The 11644-nt window shown below is 53.6% G+C and overlaps 3 protein-coding genes across 3 annotated transcripts in view; 1 reads left to right on the top strand and 2 right to left on the bottom strand.

Annotated features, from left to right (window-relative positions):
• The window catches only part of LOC139392866 (ras-related protein Rap-1b-like), a 73847-nt gene extending 64853 nt beyond the window's left edge, over positions 1–8994 (bottom strand). Inside the window, exon 1 of the mRNA XM_071141181.1 lies at positions 8899–8994. The gene's annotated coding sequence lies outside the window, so the exon portion shown is untranslated. The remainder of the gene's footprint in view (positions 1–8898) is intronic.
• The window catches only part of LOC139392874 (beta-2-microglobulin-like), a 613933-nt gene that overhangs the window by 417076 nt on the left and 185213 nt on the right, over positions 1–11644 (top strand). The window lies entirely within an intron of this gene.
• The window catches only part of LOC139392985 (inner nuclear membrane protein Man1-like), a 15219-nt gene continuing 13352 nt past the window's right edge, over positions 9778–11644 (bottom strand). Inside the window, exon 4 of the mRNA XM_071141292.1 lies at positions 9778–10055. Coding sequence (XP_070997393.1) covers positions 9778–10055 — 278 coding nt within the window. The remainder of the gene's footprint in view (positions 10056–11644) is intronic.

An 11644-nucleotide genomic window follows, 5' to 3' on the forward strand; every position in this document is an offset into this window, starting at 1 on the left:
CAGATTCCCAGGCTAGCTGTGTGGTTTCATGTCTGTGAACAAGCAGATTCCCAGGCTAGCTGTGTGGTTTCATGTCTGTCAACAACAGATTCCCAGGCTAGCTGTGTGGTTTCATGTCTGTGTCAACAACAATCTACAAGAAACTGAGCCATGCTAGGTTGGGGGTGAATCATTCTATGAGATTGGATGGGGCTAGGGGAACGGAGAAACGGGCTCTTTCCCAAATGGCACCCTATTCCCTATATAGTGGCTAGGGCAGGGATGGACAACTTTACACTCATAGCCTAAACACAGTCCAGTTCAAAGTGAATGACACAGATCCAAATATGGCAATGGCCTATTTGCATATAGATCTACTGCAGCTCTGATTGGTTATGGCTCACCGGTCTGTGTAGATTAGAATATGAGTCTTGCGAGTCAATACAATTAGAATCCTACTCCAATGTGCTCTGCCTACAAGATCATCTCTTAGCACAGTTAGTTTTGCACACTAAATAAATCTGGTGTCGTTTTGTTTCGGGTATGTTACAGTGGAAGTGGCTAATATAATGGCTAATATAATTAGCCACTTTCACTGTTAACTACATAGGGAATAGGGCTCTGGTTTAAAGTAGTGCACTACATAGGGAATAGGGCTCTGGTTTAAAGTAGTGCACTATATAGGGAATAGGGTTCTGGTTTAAAGTAGTGCACTATATTGGGCTCTGGTCTAAAGTAGTGCACTACATAGAGAATAAGGTGCCATCTGGGACACATCCCCAGCCTGTCCTAAATACAACCTGGCCTACAGCCAACAACGCTGAGCACAGATCAATAACAGATTGCTGTGGTGCATTCACTAAATATGTCCCTAATGGCAGCCTATTCCCTATGAAGTGCCCTACTTTTGACCAGAGCCCTATGGAACCAGGGTGACATTTGGGACACATCCAGTGTTTCCACAGAGACCATTTCTGCCTGACACTCCATTTTAGTCAGCGGAGCTCCAATGGAATGTAGTGTGCTCTAATACTTTATCTGCTGTCTGTCTGTCTGTCTGTCTCTCTCTCCCTGTCTCTCTCCCTGTCTCTCTCCCTGTCTCTCTCCCTGTCTCTCTCCCTGTCTCTCTCCCTGTCTCTCTCCCTGTCTCTCTCCCTGTCCCTCTCCCTGTCCCTCTCCCTGTCCCTCTCCCTGTCCCTCTCCCTGTCCCTCTCCCTGTCTCTCTCCCTGTCTCTCTCCGTGTCTCTCTCCGTGTCTCTCTCCGTGTCTCTCTCCCTGTCCCTCTCCCTGTCTCTCTCCCTGTCCCTCTCCCTCTCCCTGTCTCTCCGTGCCTCTCTCCCTGTCTGTCTCCGTGTCTCTCTCCGTGTCTCTCTCCGTTACCCTCTCCGTGTCTCTCTCCGTGTCTCTCTCCGTGTCTCTCTCCGTGTCTCTCTCCGTGTCTCTCTCCGTGTCCCTCTCCGTGTCCCTCTCCGTGTCCCTCTCCGTGTCTCTCTCCGTGTCTCTCTCCGTGTCTCTCTCCGTGTCCCTCTCCGTGTCTCCCTCTCCGTGTCTCTCTCTCCGTGTCTCTCTCTCCGTGTCTCTCTCTCCGTGTCTCTCTCCGTGTCTCTCTCTCCGTGTCCCTCTCCGTGTCTGTCTCTCCCTCCCTAACACTTGACAAAGGTCAAACTGATGCTTAGTAATACACACCTCTTGAAAGTAATCAAGGAGTCTTATGAATCCTGTTCTCCATTAGATCTTTAATGTCGTCAAAACTCATGGTCAACTGCTGCATAGTTGAAAGAGAAGAGGAGATGGGTGCCTCTATTGAAATACCAAAACGACAGCTGAAGAGAACAACCAGGCCTTTGGAATACCACAGACAACATTTTCATCAGCAATTGACTGATCCGACAAGAGATGTGATATTTTCTGGGCAGCTCAGCTTTCTACCACGTAATGGAGTCCGGTTGATGTAATGGAGTCAGGTTGGCGTAATAGAGTCAGGTTGGTGTAATGGAGTCAGGTTGGTGTAATAGAGTCAGGTTGATGTAATAGAGTCAGGTTGATGTAATAGAGTCAGGTTGGTGTACTGGAGTCAGGTTGGTGTAATGGAGTCAGGTTGGTGTAATGGAGTCAGGTTGGTGTAATGGAGTCAGGTTGGTGTAATGGAGTCAGGTTGGTGTAATGGAGTCAGGTTGGTGTAATGGAGTCAGGTTGGTGTAATGGAGTCAGGTTGGTGTAATGGAGTCAGGTTGGTGTAATGGAGTCAGGTTGATGTAATGGAGTCAGGTCGACGTAATGGAGTCAGGTTGGTGTAATGGAGTCAGGTTGATGTAATGGAGTCAGGTCGACGTAATGGAGTCAGGTTGGTGTAATGGAGTCAGGTTGGTGTAATGGAGTCAGGTTGGTGTAATGGAGTCAGGTTGGTGTAATGGAGTCAGGTTGATGTAATGGAGTCAGGTCGACGTAATGGAGTCAGGTTGACGCAATGGAGTCAGGTTGGCGTAATGGAGTCAGGTTAATGTAATGGAGTTAGGTTGGCGTAATGGAGTCAGGTTGATGTAATGGAGTCCGGTTGATGTAATGGAGTCAGGTCGACGTAATGGAGTCAGGTTGATGTAATGGAGTCAGGTTGATGTAATGGAGTCAGGGTGGCGTAATGGAGTCAGGTTGGTGTAATGGAGTCAGGTTGATGTAATGGAGTCAGGTTGATGTAATGGAGTCAGGTTGGCGTAATGGAGTCAGGTTGGCGTAATGGAGTCAGGTTGACGTAATGGAGTCAGGTTGGTGTAATGGAGTCAGGTTGGTGTAATAGAGTCAGGTTGATGTAATAGAGTCAGGTTGATGTAATGGAGTCAGGTTGGTGTAATGGAGTCAGGTTGGTGTAATAGAGTCAGGTTGATGTAATAGAGTCAGGTTGGTGTAATGGAGTCAGGTTGGCGTAATGAAGTCAGGTTGATGTAAAGTCCACCCTGTCAACAGCCCTGAGTCCACCCTGTCAACAGCTCCGAGTCCACCCTGTCAACAGCTCCGAGTCCACCCTGTCAACAGCTCCGAGTCCACCCTGTCAACAGCTCCGAGTCCACCCTGTCAACAGCCCCGAGTCCACCCTGTCAACAGCCCTGAGTCCACCCTGTCAACAGCCCTGAGTCCACCCTGTCAACAGCCCTGAGTCCACCCTGTCAACAGCCCTGAGTCCACCCTGTCAACAGCTCTGAGTCCACCCTGTCAACAGCTCTGAGTCCACCCTGTCAACAGCCCTGAGTCCACCCTGTCAACAGCCCTGAGTCCACCCTGTCAACAGCCCTGAGTCCACCCTGTCAACAGCCCTGAGTCCACCCTGTCAACAGCCCTGAGTCCACCCTGTCAACAGCTCCGAGTCCACCCTGTCAACAGCTCCGAGTCCACCCTGTCAACAGCTCCGAGTCCACCCTGTCAACAGCTCCGAGTCCACCCTGTCAACAGCTCCGAGTCCACCCTGTCAACAGCTCCGAGTCCACCCTGTCAACAGCTCCGAGTCCACCCTGTCAACAGCTCCGAGTCCACCCTGTCAACAGCCCTGAGTCCACCCTGTCAAAAGCCCTGAGTCCACCCTGTCAACAGCCCTGAGTCCACCCTGTCAACAGCCCTGAGTCCACCCTGTCAACAGCCCTGAGTCCACCCTGTCAACAGCTCTGAGTCCACCCTGTCAACAGCCCTGAGTCCACCCTGTCAACAGCTCTGAGTCCACCCTGTCAACAGCCCTGAGTCCACCCTGTCAACAGCTCTGAGTCCACCCTGTCAACAGCCCTGAGTCCACCCTGTCAACAGCTCTGAGTCCACCCTGTCAACAGCCCTGAGTCCACCCTGTCAACAGCCCTGAGTCCACCCTGTCATAGACTGGACTGTCTGTCTGAACCTTCAGGTCACGTGATTGGCCAAATCGACTTGGACATAAAAGGATAAAACCAGCACAGATGCCCTTTGCGGTTCATGGCCAAAGCCGAGCGAAGGTTGCAACAGTGACTGTAACAATAACATTACACAGTACGGGCGGCGTTAACCCAGGGACGCCATCACGTCACCGACCACACCATCTGCTCTACATCACTACACCGATGGTTAAATATGTTGTGAGGGTTGGAGAGAATTACATTTACATTGACGTTTAAAAACTAAAAAGGCTTAAAAAGGGGATAAAACACGTGTGGCCTAGTAACAACTCATTTACATGCCTCATCCAACAGCCAATCAGGAAAAAAGCCAAAATGGCACCTGGTATACCAGCCAGAAATGCAGAAGAAGAGTTGTGTACAATTTTCACTTCCTCTGTTCTGGATATATCTGATAAACAACAACCTAAACCAACATCTCCAACACAACTTTCAACCAAACGACCTATTCCCACGGCTTTGGTCGGCTCTGTACATCTCTCCCTGCAACAACACTACTGAGTGGCCATGCCGGCTCCGACTGACTCACTGAGCAGCCTGGCTCTTTGACTCACAGATCCAACATGGCCGCCCGGGACAGCAGTTGGCCATACCGGCTCCGATTGACTCACTGAGCAGCCTGGCTCTTTGACTCACAGATCCAACATGGCCGCCAGGGACAGCAGTTGCAAGACCAAGCATGTCAGGTTTAGGGATGAGTCATCTGGGTCAGGACGGGTCAGGTGATGCCCCCTAGGTCATGAGAGATGAGTCATCTGGGTCAGGACAGGTCAGGTGATGCCCCCTAGGTCATGAGGGATGAGTCATCTGGGTCAGGACGGGTCAGGTGATGCCCCCTAGGTCATGAGGGATGAGTGATCTGGGTCAGGACGGGTCAGGTGATGCCCCCTAGGTCATGAGGGATGAGTGATCTGGGTCAGGACGGGTCAGGTGATGCCCCCTAGGTCATGAGGGATGAGTCATCTGGGTCAGGAGGGGTCAGGCGATGCCCCTAAGTCATGAGGGATGAGTCATCTGGGTCAGGACGGGTCAGGTGATGCCCCTAGGTCATGAGGGATGAGGGATCTGGGTCAGGAAGGGTCAGGTGATGCCCCTAGGCCATGAGGGATGAGTGATCTGGGTCAGGACGGGTCAGGTGATGCCCCTAGGTCATGAGGGATGAGTGATCTGGGTCAGGACGGGTCAGGTGATGCCCCTAGGTCATGAGGGATGAGTGATCTGGGTCAGGACGGGTCAGGTGATGCCCCTAGGTCATGAGGGATGAGTGATCTGGGTCAGGACGGGTCAGGTGATGCCCCCTAGGTCATGAGGGATGAGTGATCTGGGTCAGGACGGGTCAGGTGATGCCCCTAGGTCATGAGGGATGAGTGATCTGGGTCAGGAAGGGTCAGGTGATGCCCCTAGGTCATGAGGGATGAGTGATCTGGGTCAGGACGGGTCAGGTGATGCCCCCTAGGTCATGAGGGATGAGTGATCTGGGTCAGGACGGGTCAGGTGATGCCCCTAGGTCATGAGGGATGAGTGATCTGGGTCAGGAAGGGTCAGGTGATGCCCCTAGGTCATGAGGGATGAGTGATCTGGGTCAGGACGGGTCAGGTGATGCCCCCTAGGTCATGAGGGATGAGTGATCTGGGTCAGGACGGGTCAGGTGATGCCCCCTAGGTCATGAGGGATGAGTGATCTGGGTCAGGACGGGTCAGGTGATGCCCCCTAGGTCATGAGGGATGAGTGATCTGGGTCAGGAGGGGTCAGGTGATGCCCCCTAGGCCATGAGGGATGAGTGATCTGGGTCAGGACGGGTCAGGTGATGCCCCCTAGGTCATGAGGGATGAGTCATCTGGGTCAGGACGGGTCAGGTGATGCCCCCTAGGTCATGAGGGATGAGTGATCTGGGTCAGGACGGGTCAGGTGATGCCCCCTAGGTCATGAGGGATGAGTGAATTGGGTCAGGACGGGTCAGGTGATGCCCCCTAGGTCATGAGGGATGAGTGATCTGGGTCAGGACGGGTCAGGTGATGCCCCTAGGTCATGAGGGATGAGTCATCTGGGTCAGGACGGGTCAGGTGATGCCCCCTAGGTCATGAGGGATGAGTGATCTGGGTCAGGACGGGTCAGGTGATGCCCCCTAGGTCATGAGGGATGAGTGATCTGGGTCAGGACGGGTCAGGTGATGCCCCCTAGGTCATGAGGGATGAGTGATCTGGGTCAGGACGGGTCAGGTGATGCCCCCTAGGTCATGAGGGATGAGTGATCTGGGTCAGGAGGGGTCAGGTGATGCCCCCTAGGCCATGAGGGATGAGTGATCTGGGTCAGGACGGGTCAGGTGATGCCCCCTAGGTCATGAGGGATGAGTCATCTGGGTCAGGACGGGTCAGGTGATGCCCCCTAGGTCATGAGGGATGAGTGATCTGGGTCAGGACGGGTCAGGTGATGCCCCCTAGGTCATGAGGGATGAGTGAATTGGGTCAGGACGGGTCAGGTGATGCCCCCTAGGTCATGAGGGATGAGTGATCTGGGTCAGGACGGGTCAGGTGATGCCCCTAGGTCATGAGGGATGAGTGATCTGGGTCAGGACGGGTCAGGTGATGCCCCCTAGGTCATGAGGGATGAGTCATCTGGGTCAGGAGGGGTCAGGCGATGCCCCTAAGTCATGAGGGATGAGTCATCTGGGTCAGGACGGGTCAGGTGATGCCCCTAGGTCATGAGGGATGAGGGATCTGGGTCAGGAAGGGTCAGGTGATGCCCCCTAGGTCATGAGGGATGAGTGATCTGGGTCAGGACGGGTCAGGTGATGGCCCCTAGGTCATGAGGGATGAGTGATCTGGGTCAGGACGGGTCAGGTGATGCCCCCTAGGTCATGAGGGATGAGTGATCTGGGTCAGGAGGGGTCAGGTGATGCCCCCTAGGCCATGAGGGATGAGTGATCTGGGTCAGGACGGGTCAGGTGATGCCCCCTAGGTCATGAGGGATGAGTCATCTGGGTCAGGACGGGTCAGGTGATGCCCCCTAGGTCATGAGGGATGAGTGATCTGGGTCAGGACGGGTCAGGTGATGCCCCCTAGGTCATGAGGGATGAGTGAATTGGGTCAGGACGGGTCAGGTGCTGCCCCCTAGGTCATGAGGGATGAGTGATCTGGGTCAGGACGGGTCAGGTGATGCCCCTAGGTCATGAGGGATGAGTCATCTGGGTCAGGACGGGTCAGGTGATGCCCCCTAGGTCATGAGGGATGAGTGAATTGGGTCAGGACGGGTCAGGTGATGCCCCCTAGGTCATGAGGGATGAGTGATCTGGGTCAGGACGGGTCAGGTGATGCCCCTAGGTCATGAGGGATGAGTCATCTGGGTCAGGACGGGTCAGGTGATGCCCCCTAGGTCATGAGGGATGAGTGATCTGGGTCAGGACGGGTCAGGTGATGCCCCCTAGGTCATGAGGGATGAGTGATCTGGGTCAGGACGGGTCAGGTGATGCCCCCTAGGTCATGAGGGATGAGTGATCTGGGTCAGGACGGGTCAGGTGATGCCCCCTAGGTCATGAGGGATGAGTGATCTGGGTCAGGACGGGTCAGGTGATGCCCCCTAGGTCATGAGGGATGAGTGATCTGGGTCAGGAGGGGTCAGGTGATGCCCCCTAGGCCATGAGGGATGAGTGATCTGGGTCAGGACGGGTCAGGTGATGCCCCCTAGGTCATGAGGGATGAGTCATCTGGGTCAGGACGGGTCAGGTGATGCCCCCTAGGTCATGAGGGATGAGTGATCTGGGTCAGGACGGGTCAGGTGATGCCCCCTAGGTCATGAGGGATGAGTGAATTGGGTCAGGACGGGTCAGGTGATGCCCCCTAGGTCATGAGGGATGAGTGATCTGGGTCAGGACGGGTCAGGTGATGCCCCTAGGTCATGAGGGATGAGTCATCTGGGTCAGGACGGGTCAGGTGATGCCCCCTAGGTCATGAGGGATGAGTGATCTGGGTCAGGACGGGTCAGGTGATGCCCCCTAGGTCATGAGGGATGAGTGATCTGGGTCAGGACGGGTCAGGTGATGCCCCCTAGGTCATGAGGGATGAGTGATCTGGGTCAGGAGGGGTCAGGTGATGCCCCTAGGTCATGAGGGATGAGTCATCTGGGTCAGGAGGGGTCAGGTGATGCCCCCTAGGTCATGAAATGAAGTCAATAATACAAGAAGAAGAAAACGATTCTTGCAGAGGAACACACGTCTTTTTTTTGCTTTCTTGATGAAAACACGATCTTATTCCCCGTGTCAGGAAGTTACGAGCTGCTGGAAAACCTCATACATCTGGCTGCTCTTAGAGATTTCTTCATTTGAGAAGTCTCTCTATATCATATCCACTTAAAAACACTGCCAGATATGTTATTTCTCTTGCAATGGGGGGGTGTGTTCTGCCAAGTGATATTGAGGGGTGTTATGACAATTGTCGCAACGAAGCCAATTATTTTCTCTCCCAAGTAGACATGTTTTTACAATAAATGCCTATATGATGCAATATATTCTCCAACAGCAGGATCATCAGTTGTTTGGTTCCCGTCTTCTCTCGTCCTAACGAGCCTGTAGATGTCTAGAATATAGAAACATCACTGCTTGACTGCAATTATACGTATTCAGAGTAGGGTAGGAGTAGGCCGTGTGACCACATCTAGAAACCATACAGTCACAGAGAAAACAATACAGTCACAGAGAAAACGATACAGTCACAGAGAAAACGATACAGTCACAGAGAAAACGATACAGTCACAGAGAAAACAATACAGTCACAGAGAAAACGATACAGTCACAGAGAAAACGATACAGTCACAGAGAAAACAATACAGTCACAGAGAAAACGATACAGTCACAGAGAAAACAATACAGTCACAGAGAAAACAATACAGTCACAGAGAAAACAATACAGTCACAGTGAAAACAATACAGTCAGAGAAACGTGTTGAACTTCTCCACACTGGCAGAGTAAAGACATGTCCGTACGTCACGTCAACCAATATCAGCTTTACTCACATCTCACATTTCTGTCCACATTAAAACAGGGATTTCAATGCCTTCAGATGTGTCTCTGTTCACAGCAGTGAGTCAAATACAGCTCTGAGTGTCTCTGTCTGGGTGTTGGGGGGCGTGAAGAGGAGCGATAGCTTCGACACACACTCAATCACACACACAATCATACAACACACACTCAATCAAACACACACACACATACACACACACACACTCAATCTCACACACAATCTCACACAATCTCACACACACACTCAATCATACAACACACACTCAGTCTCACACACACACCCTCTGTCTCTAAGTTAGGAGCATCGGGGGAGTGATAGCTTGGTGTGTGCATGGTCATGAATGATGATGTATAGTCAAATCAAACCCCGAGACAGAACAACACCTTAGAGAAACACACGCCCCCTCTACTGCACACGCCCCCTCTACTGCACACGCCCCCCTCTACTGCACACGCCCCCCTCTACTGCACACGCCCCCTCTACTACACACGCCCCCTCTACTGCACACGCCCCCTCTACTGCACACGCCCCCTCTACTGCACACGCCCCCTCTACTGCACACGCCCCCCTCTACTGCGTTAGGAAGACGTCTGTTAACACACGCCCCCCTCTACTGCGTTAGGAAGACGTCTGTTAACACACGCCCCCCTCTACTGCGTTAGGAAGACGTCTGTCCCCCCCCCCCCCAGACTCATATTGTAGGTCTGTGTTCGACCTCAGAAACAGACTCATATTGGAGGTCTGGTGGTCTGTGAGTGTAGGCCTCTTCAACAGTGACAGAGAGAGAAAGCTATTTATTTTTTCATCAAATCCACACTGACTATTACATTTGTAACAATGGAGGACAAATTAATATCTGCCTGTTAACTGGTCAATTACAGTGGGTGGGTGGGTGGTGGCCGGGGGGACGGGTGGTGGCCGGGAGGGGACGGGTGGTGGCCGGGGGGGGACGGGTGGTGGCCGGGGGGGACGGGTGGTGGCCTCGTGGGACGGGTGGTGGCCGGGGGGACGGGTGGGTGGTGGCCCGGGGGGGACGGGTGGTGGCCGCGGGGGGGACGGGTGGTGGCCGGGGGGGACGGGTGGTGGCCGGGGGGGACGGGTGGTGGCCGGGGGACGGGTGGTGGCCGGGGGGGACGGGTGGTGACCCCTCTAAATCAGTTAGAAGGGGAGAGAGAGAGAAGGGGGGGTTGTAGAGGGAGGGAGGGAGAGGAAGAGAGAGAAATTAGTTTGTTCAGTTGGGCTCCTCTACACAGACAGATGTAGTGTAGTCTAGTGGTAGGTTAGGCAGGCAGGTAGGAGGGGTGCTCCTCTACACAGACAGATGTAGTGTAGTCTAGTGGTAGGTTAGGCAGGCAGGCAGGAGGGGTGCTCCTCTACACAGACAGATGTAGTGTAGTCTAGTGGTAGGTCAGGCAGGCAGGCAGGAGGGGTGCTCCTCTACACAGACAGATGTAGTGTAGTCTAGTGGTAGGTTAGGCAGGCAGGTAGGAGGGCTTTGCTCAGAGACCCAGGGTGGTTAACACCCAAATAACCAACCCAGTGCTCCTCCCCACTCTCCCCCTCCTCTCCCCCCTATCCCCCCCTCTCCTCTCCCCCCCCTCTCCTCTCCCCTCTATCCCCCCTCTACCCTCTCCTCTCCCCCCCTCTCCTCCTCTCCCCCCTCTCCTCCTCTCCTCTCCCCTCTATCCCCCCTCTTCCCTCTCCTCTCCCCCCTCTCCTCTCCCCCCTCTCCTCTCCTCTCCCCCCTCTCCTCTCCTCTCCTCCCTCTCCTCTCCTCCTCTCCCCCCTCTCCTCTCCCCCTCTCCTCTCCTCTCCTCTCCCCCTCTCCTCTCCCCCCCTCTCCTCTCCTCTCCCCCCTCTCCTCTCCTCCTCTCCCCCCTCTCCTAGACATCTCTCCAATACTACACAACATGTCAGGACAACCAGCAGAATGTGAGGAACTGATACTCTGACAGCGCCTGGAAGTACCAGATCAATGCGGAGCTATATACAGGAAGTACCAGATCAATGTGGAGCTATATACAGGAAGTACCAGATCAATGTGGAGCTATATACAGGAAGTACGAGATCAATGTGGAGCTATATACAGGACGTACCAGATCAATGCGGAGCTATATACAGGAAGTACCAGATCAATGTGGAGCTATAATTCCACTCAGAACAGGCGTCGCCATGGTCGACCAAAGAAGTTTAAGTGCACGTGCTCAGCGTCATATCCAGAGGTTGTCTTTGGGAAATAGACGTATGAGTGCTGCCAGCATTGCTGCAGAGTTTGAAGGGGTGGGGGCAGCCTGTCAGGGGTGGGGGGTCAGCCTGTCAGTGCTCAGACCATAACGCCGCACACTGAAGAGGTGCCATGCCATCTTTACGACTGTGCGGATGTGTGTGGACCATGTTAAGTCTGACTGGCTGACTGACTGGCTGGCTGACTGGCTGACTGACTGACTGGCTGGCTGACTGACTGACTGGCTGACTGACTGGCTGGCTGGCTGACTGACTGGCTGGCTGACTGACTGACTGACTGGCTGACTGACTGGCTGGCTGACTGACTGACTGACTGACTGACTGACTGGCTGACTGACTGGCTGACTGGCTGGCTGACTGACTGACTGACCAGGGCCCATAAAGCGTCCGAGTATGAATGCTGATCAGGTCCTTCCTGTCCATTTATCTAAAAGTCAAACCTGATCCTAAATCAGCACTGCTATTCAGAGAGGCATTATGACTATGGACCCATC

This window comes from Oncorhynchus clarkii, chromosome 33 (genome assembly GCF_045791955.1).
Source record: "Oncorhynchus clarkii lewisi isolate Uvic-CL-2024 chromosome 33, UVic_Ocla_1.0, whole genome shotgun sequence".
Lineage (NCBI taxonomy): Eukaryota > Metazoa > Chordata > Actinopteri > Salmoniformes > Salmonidae > Oncorhynchus > Oncorhynchus clarkii.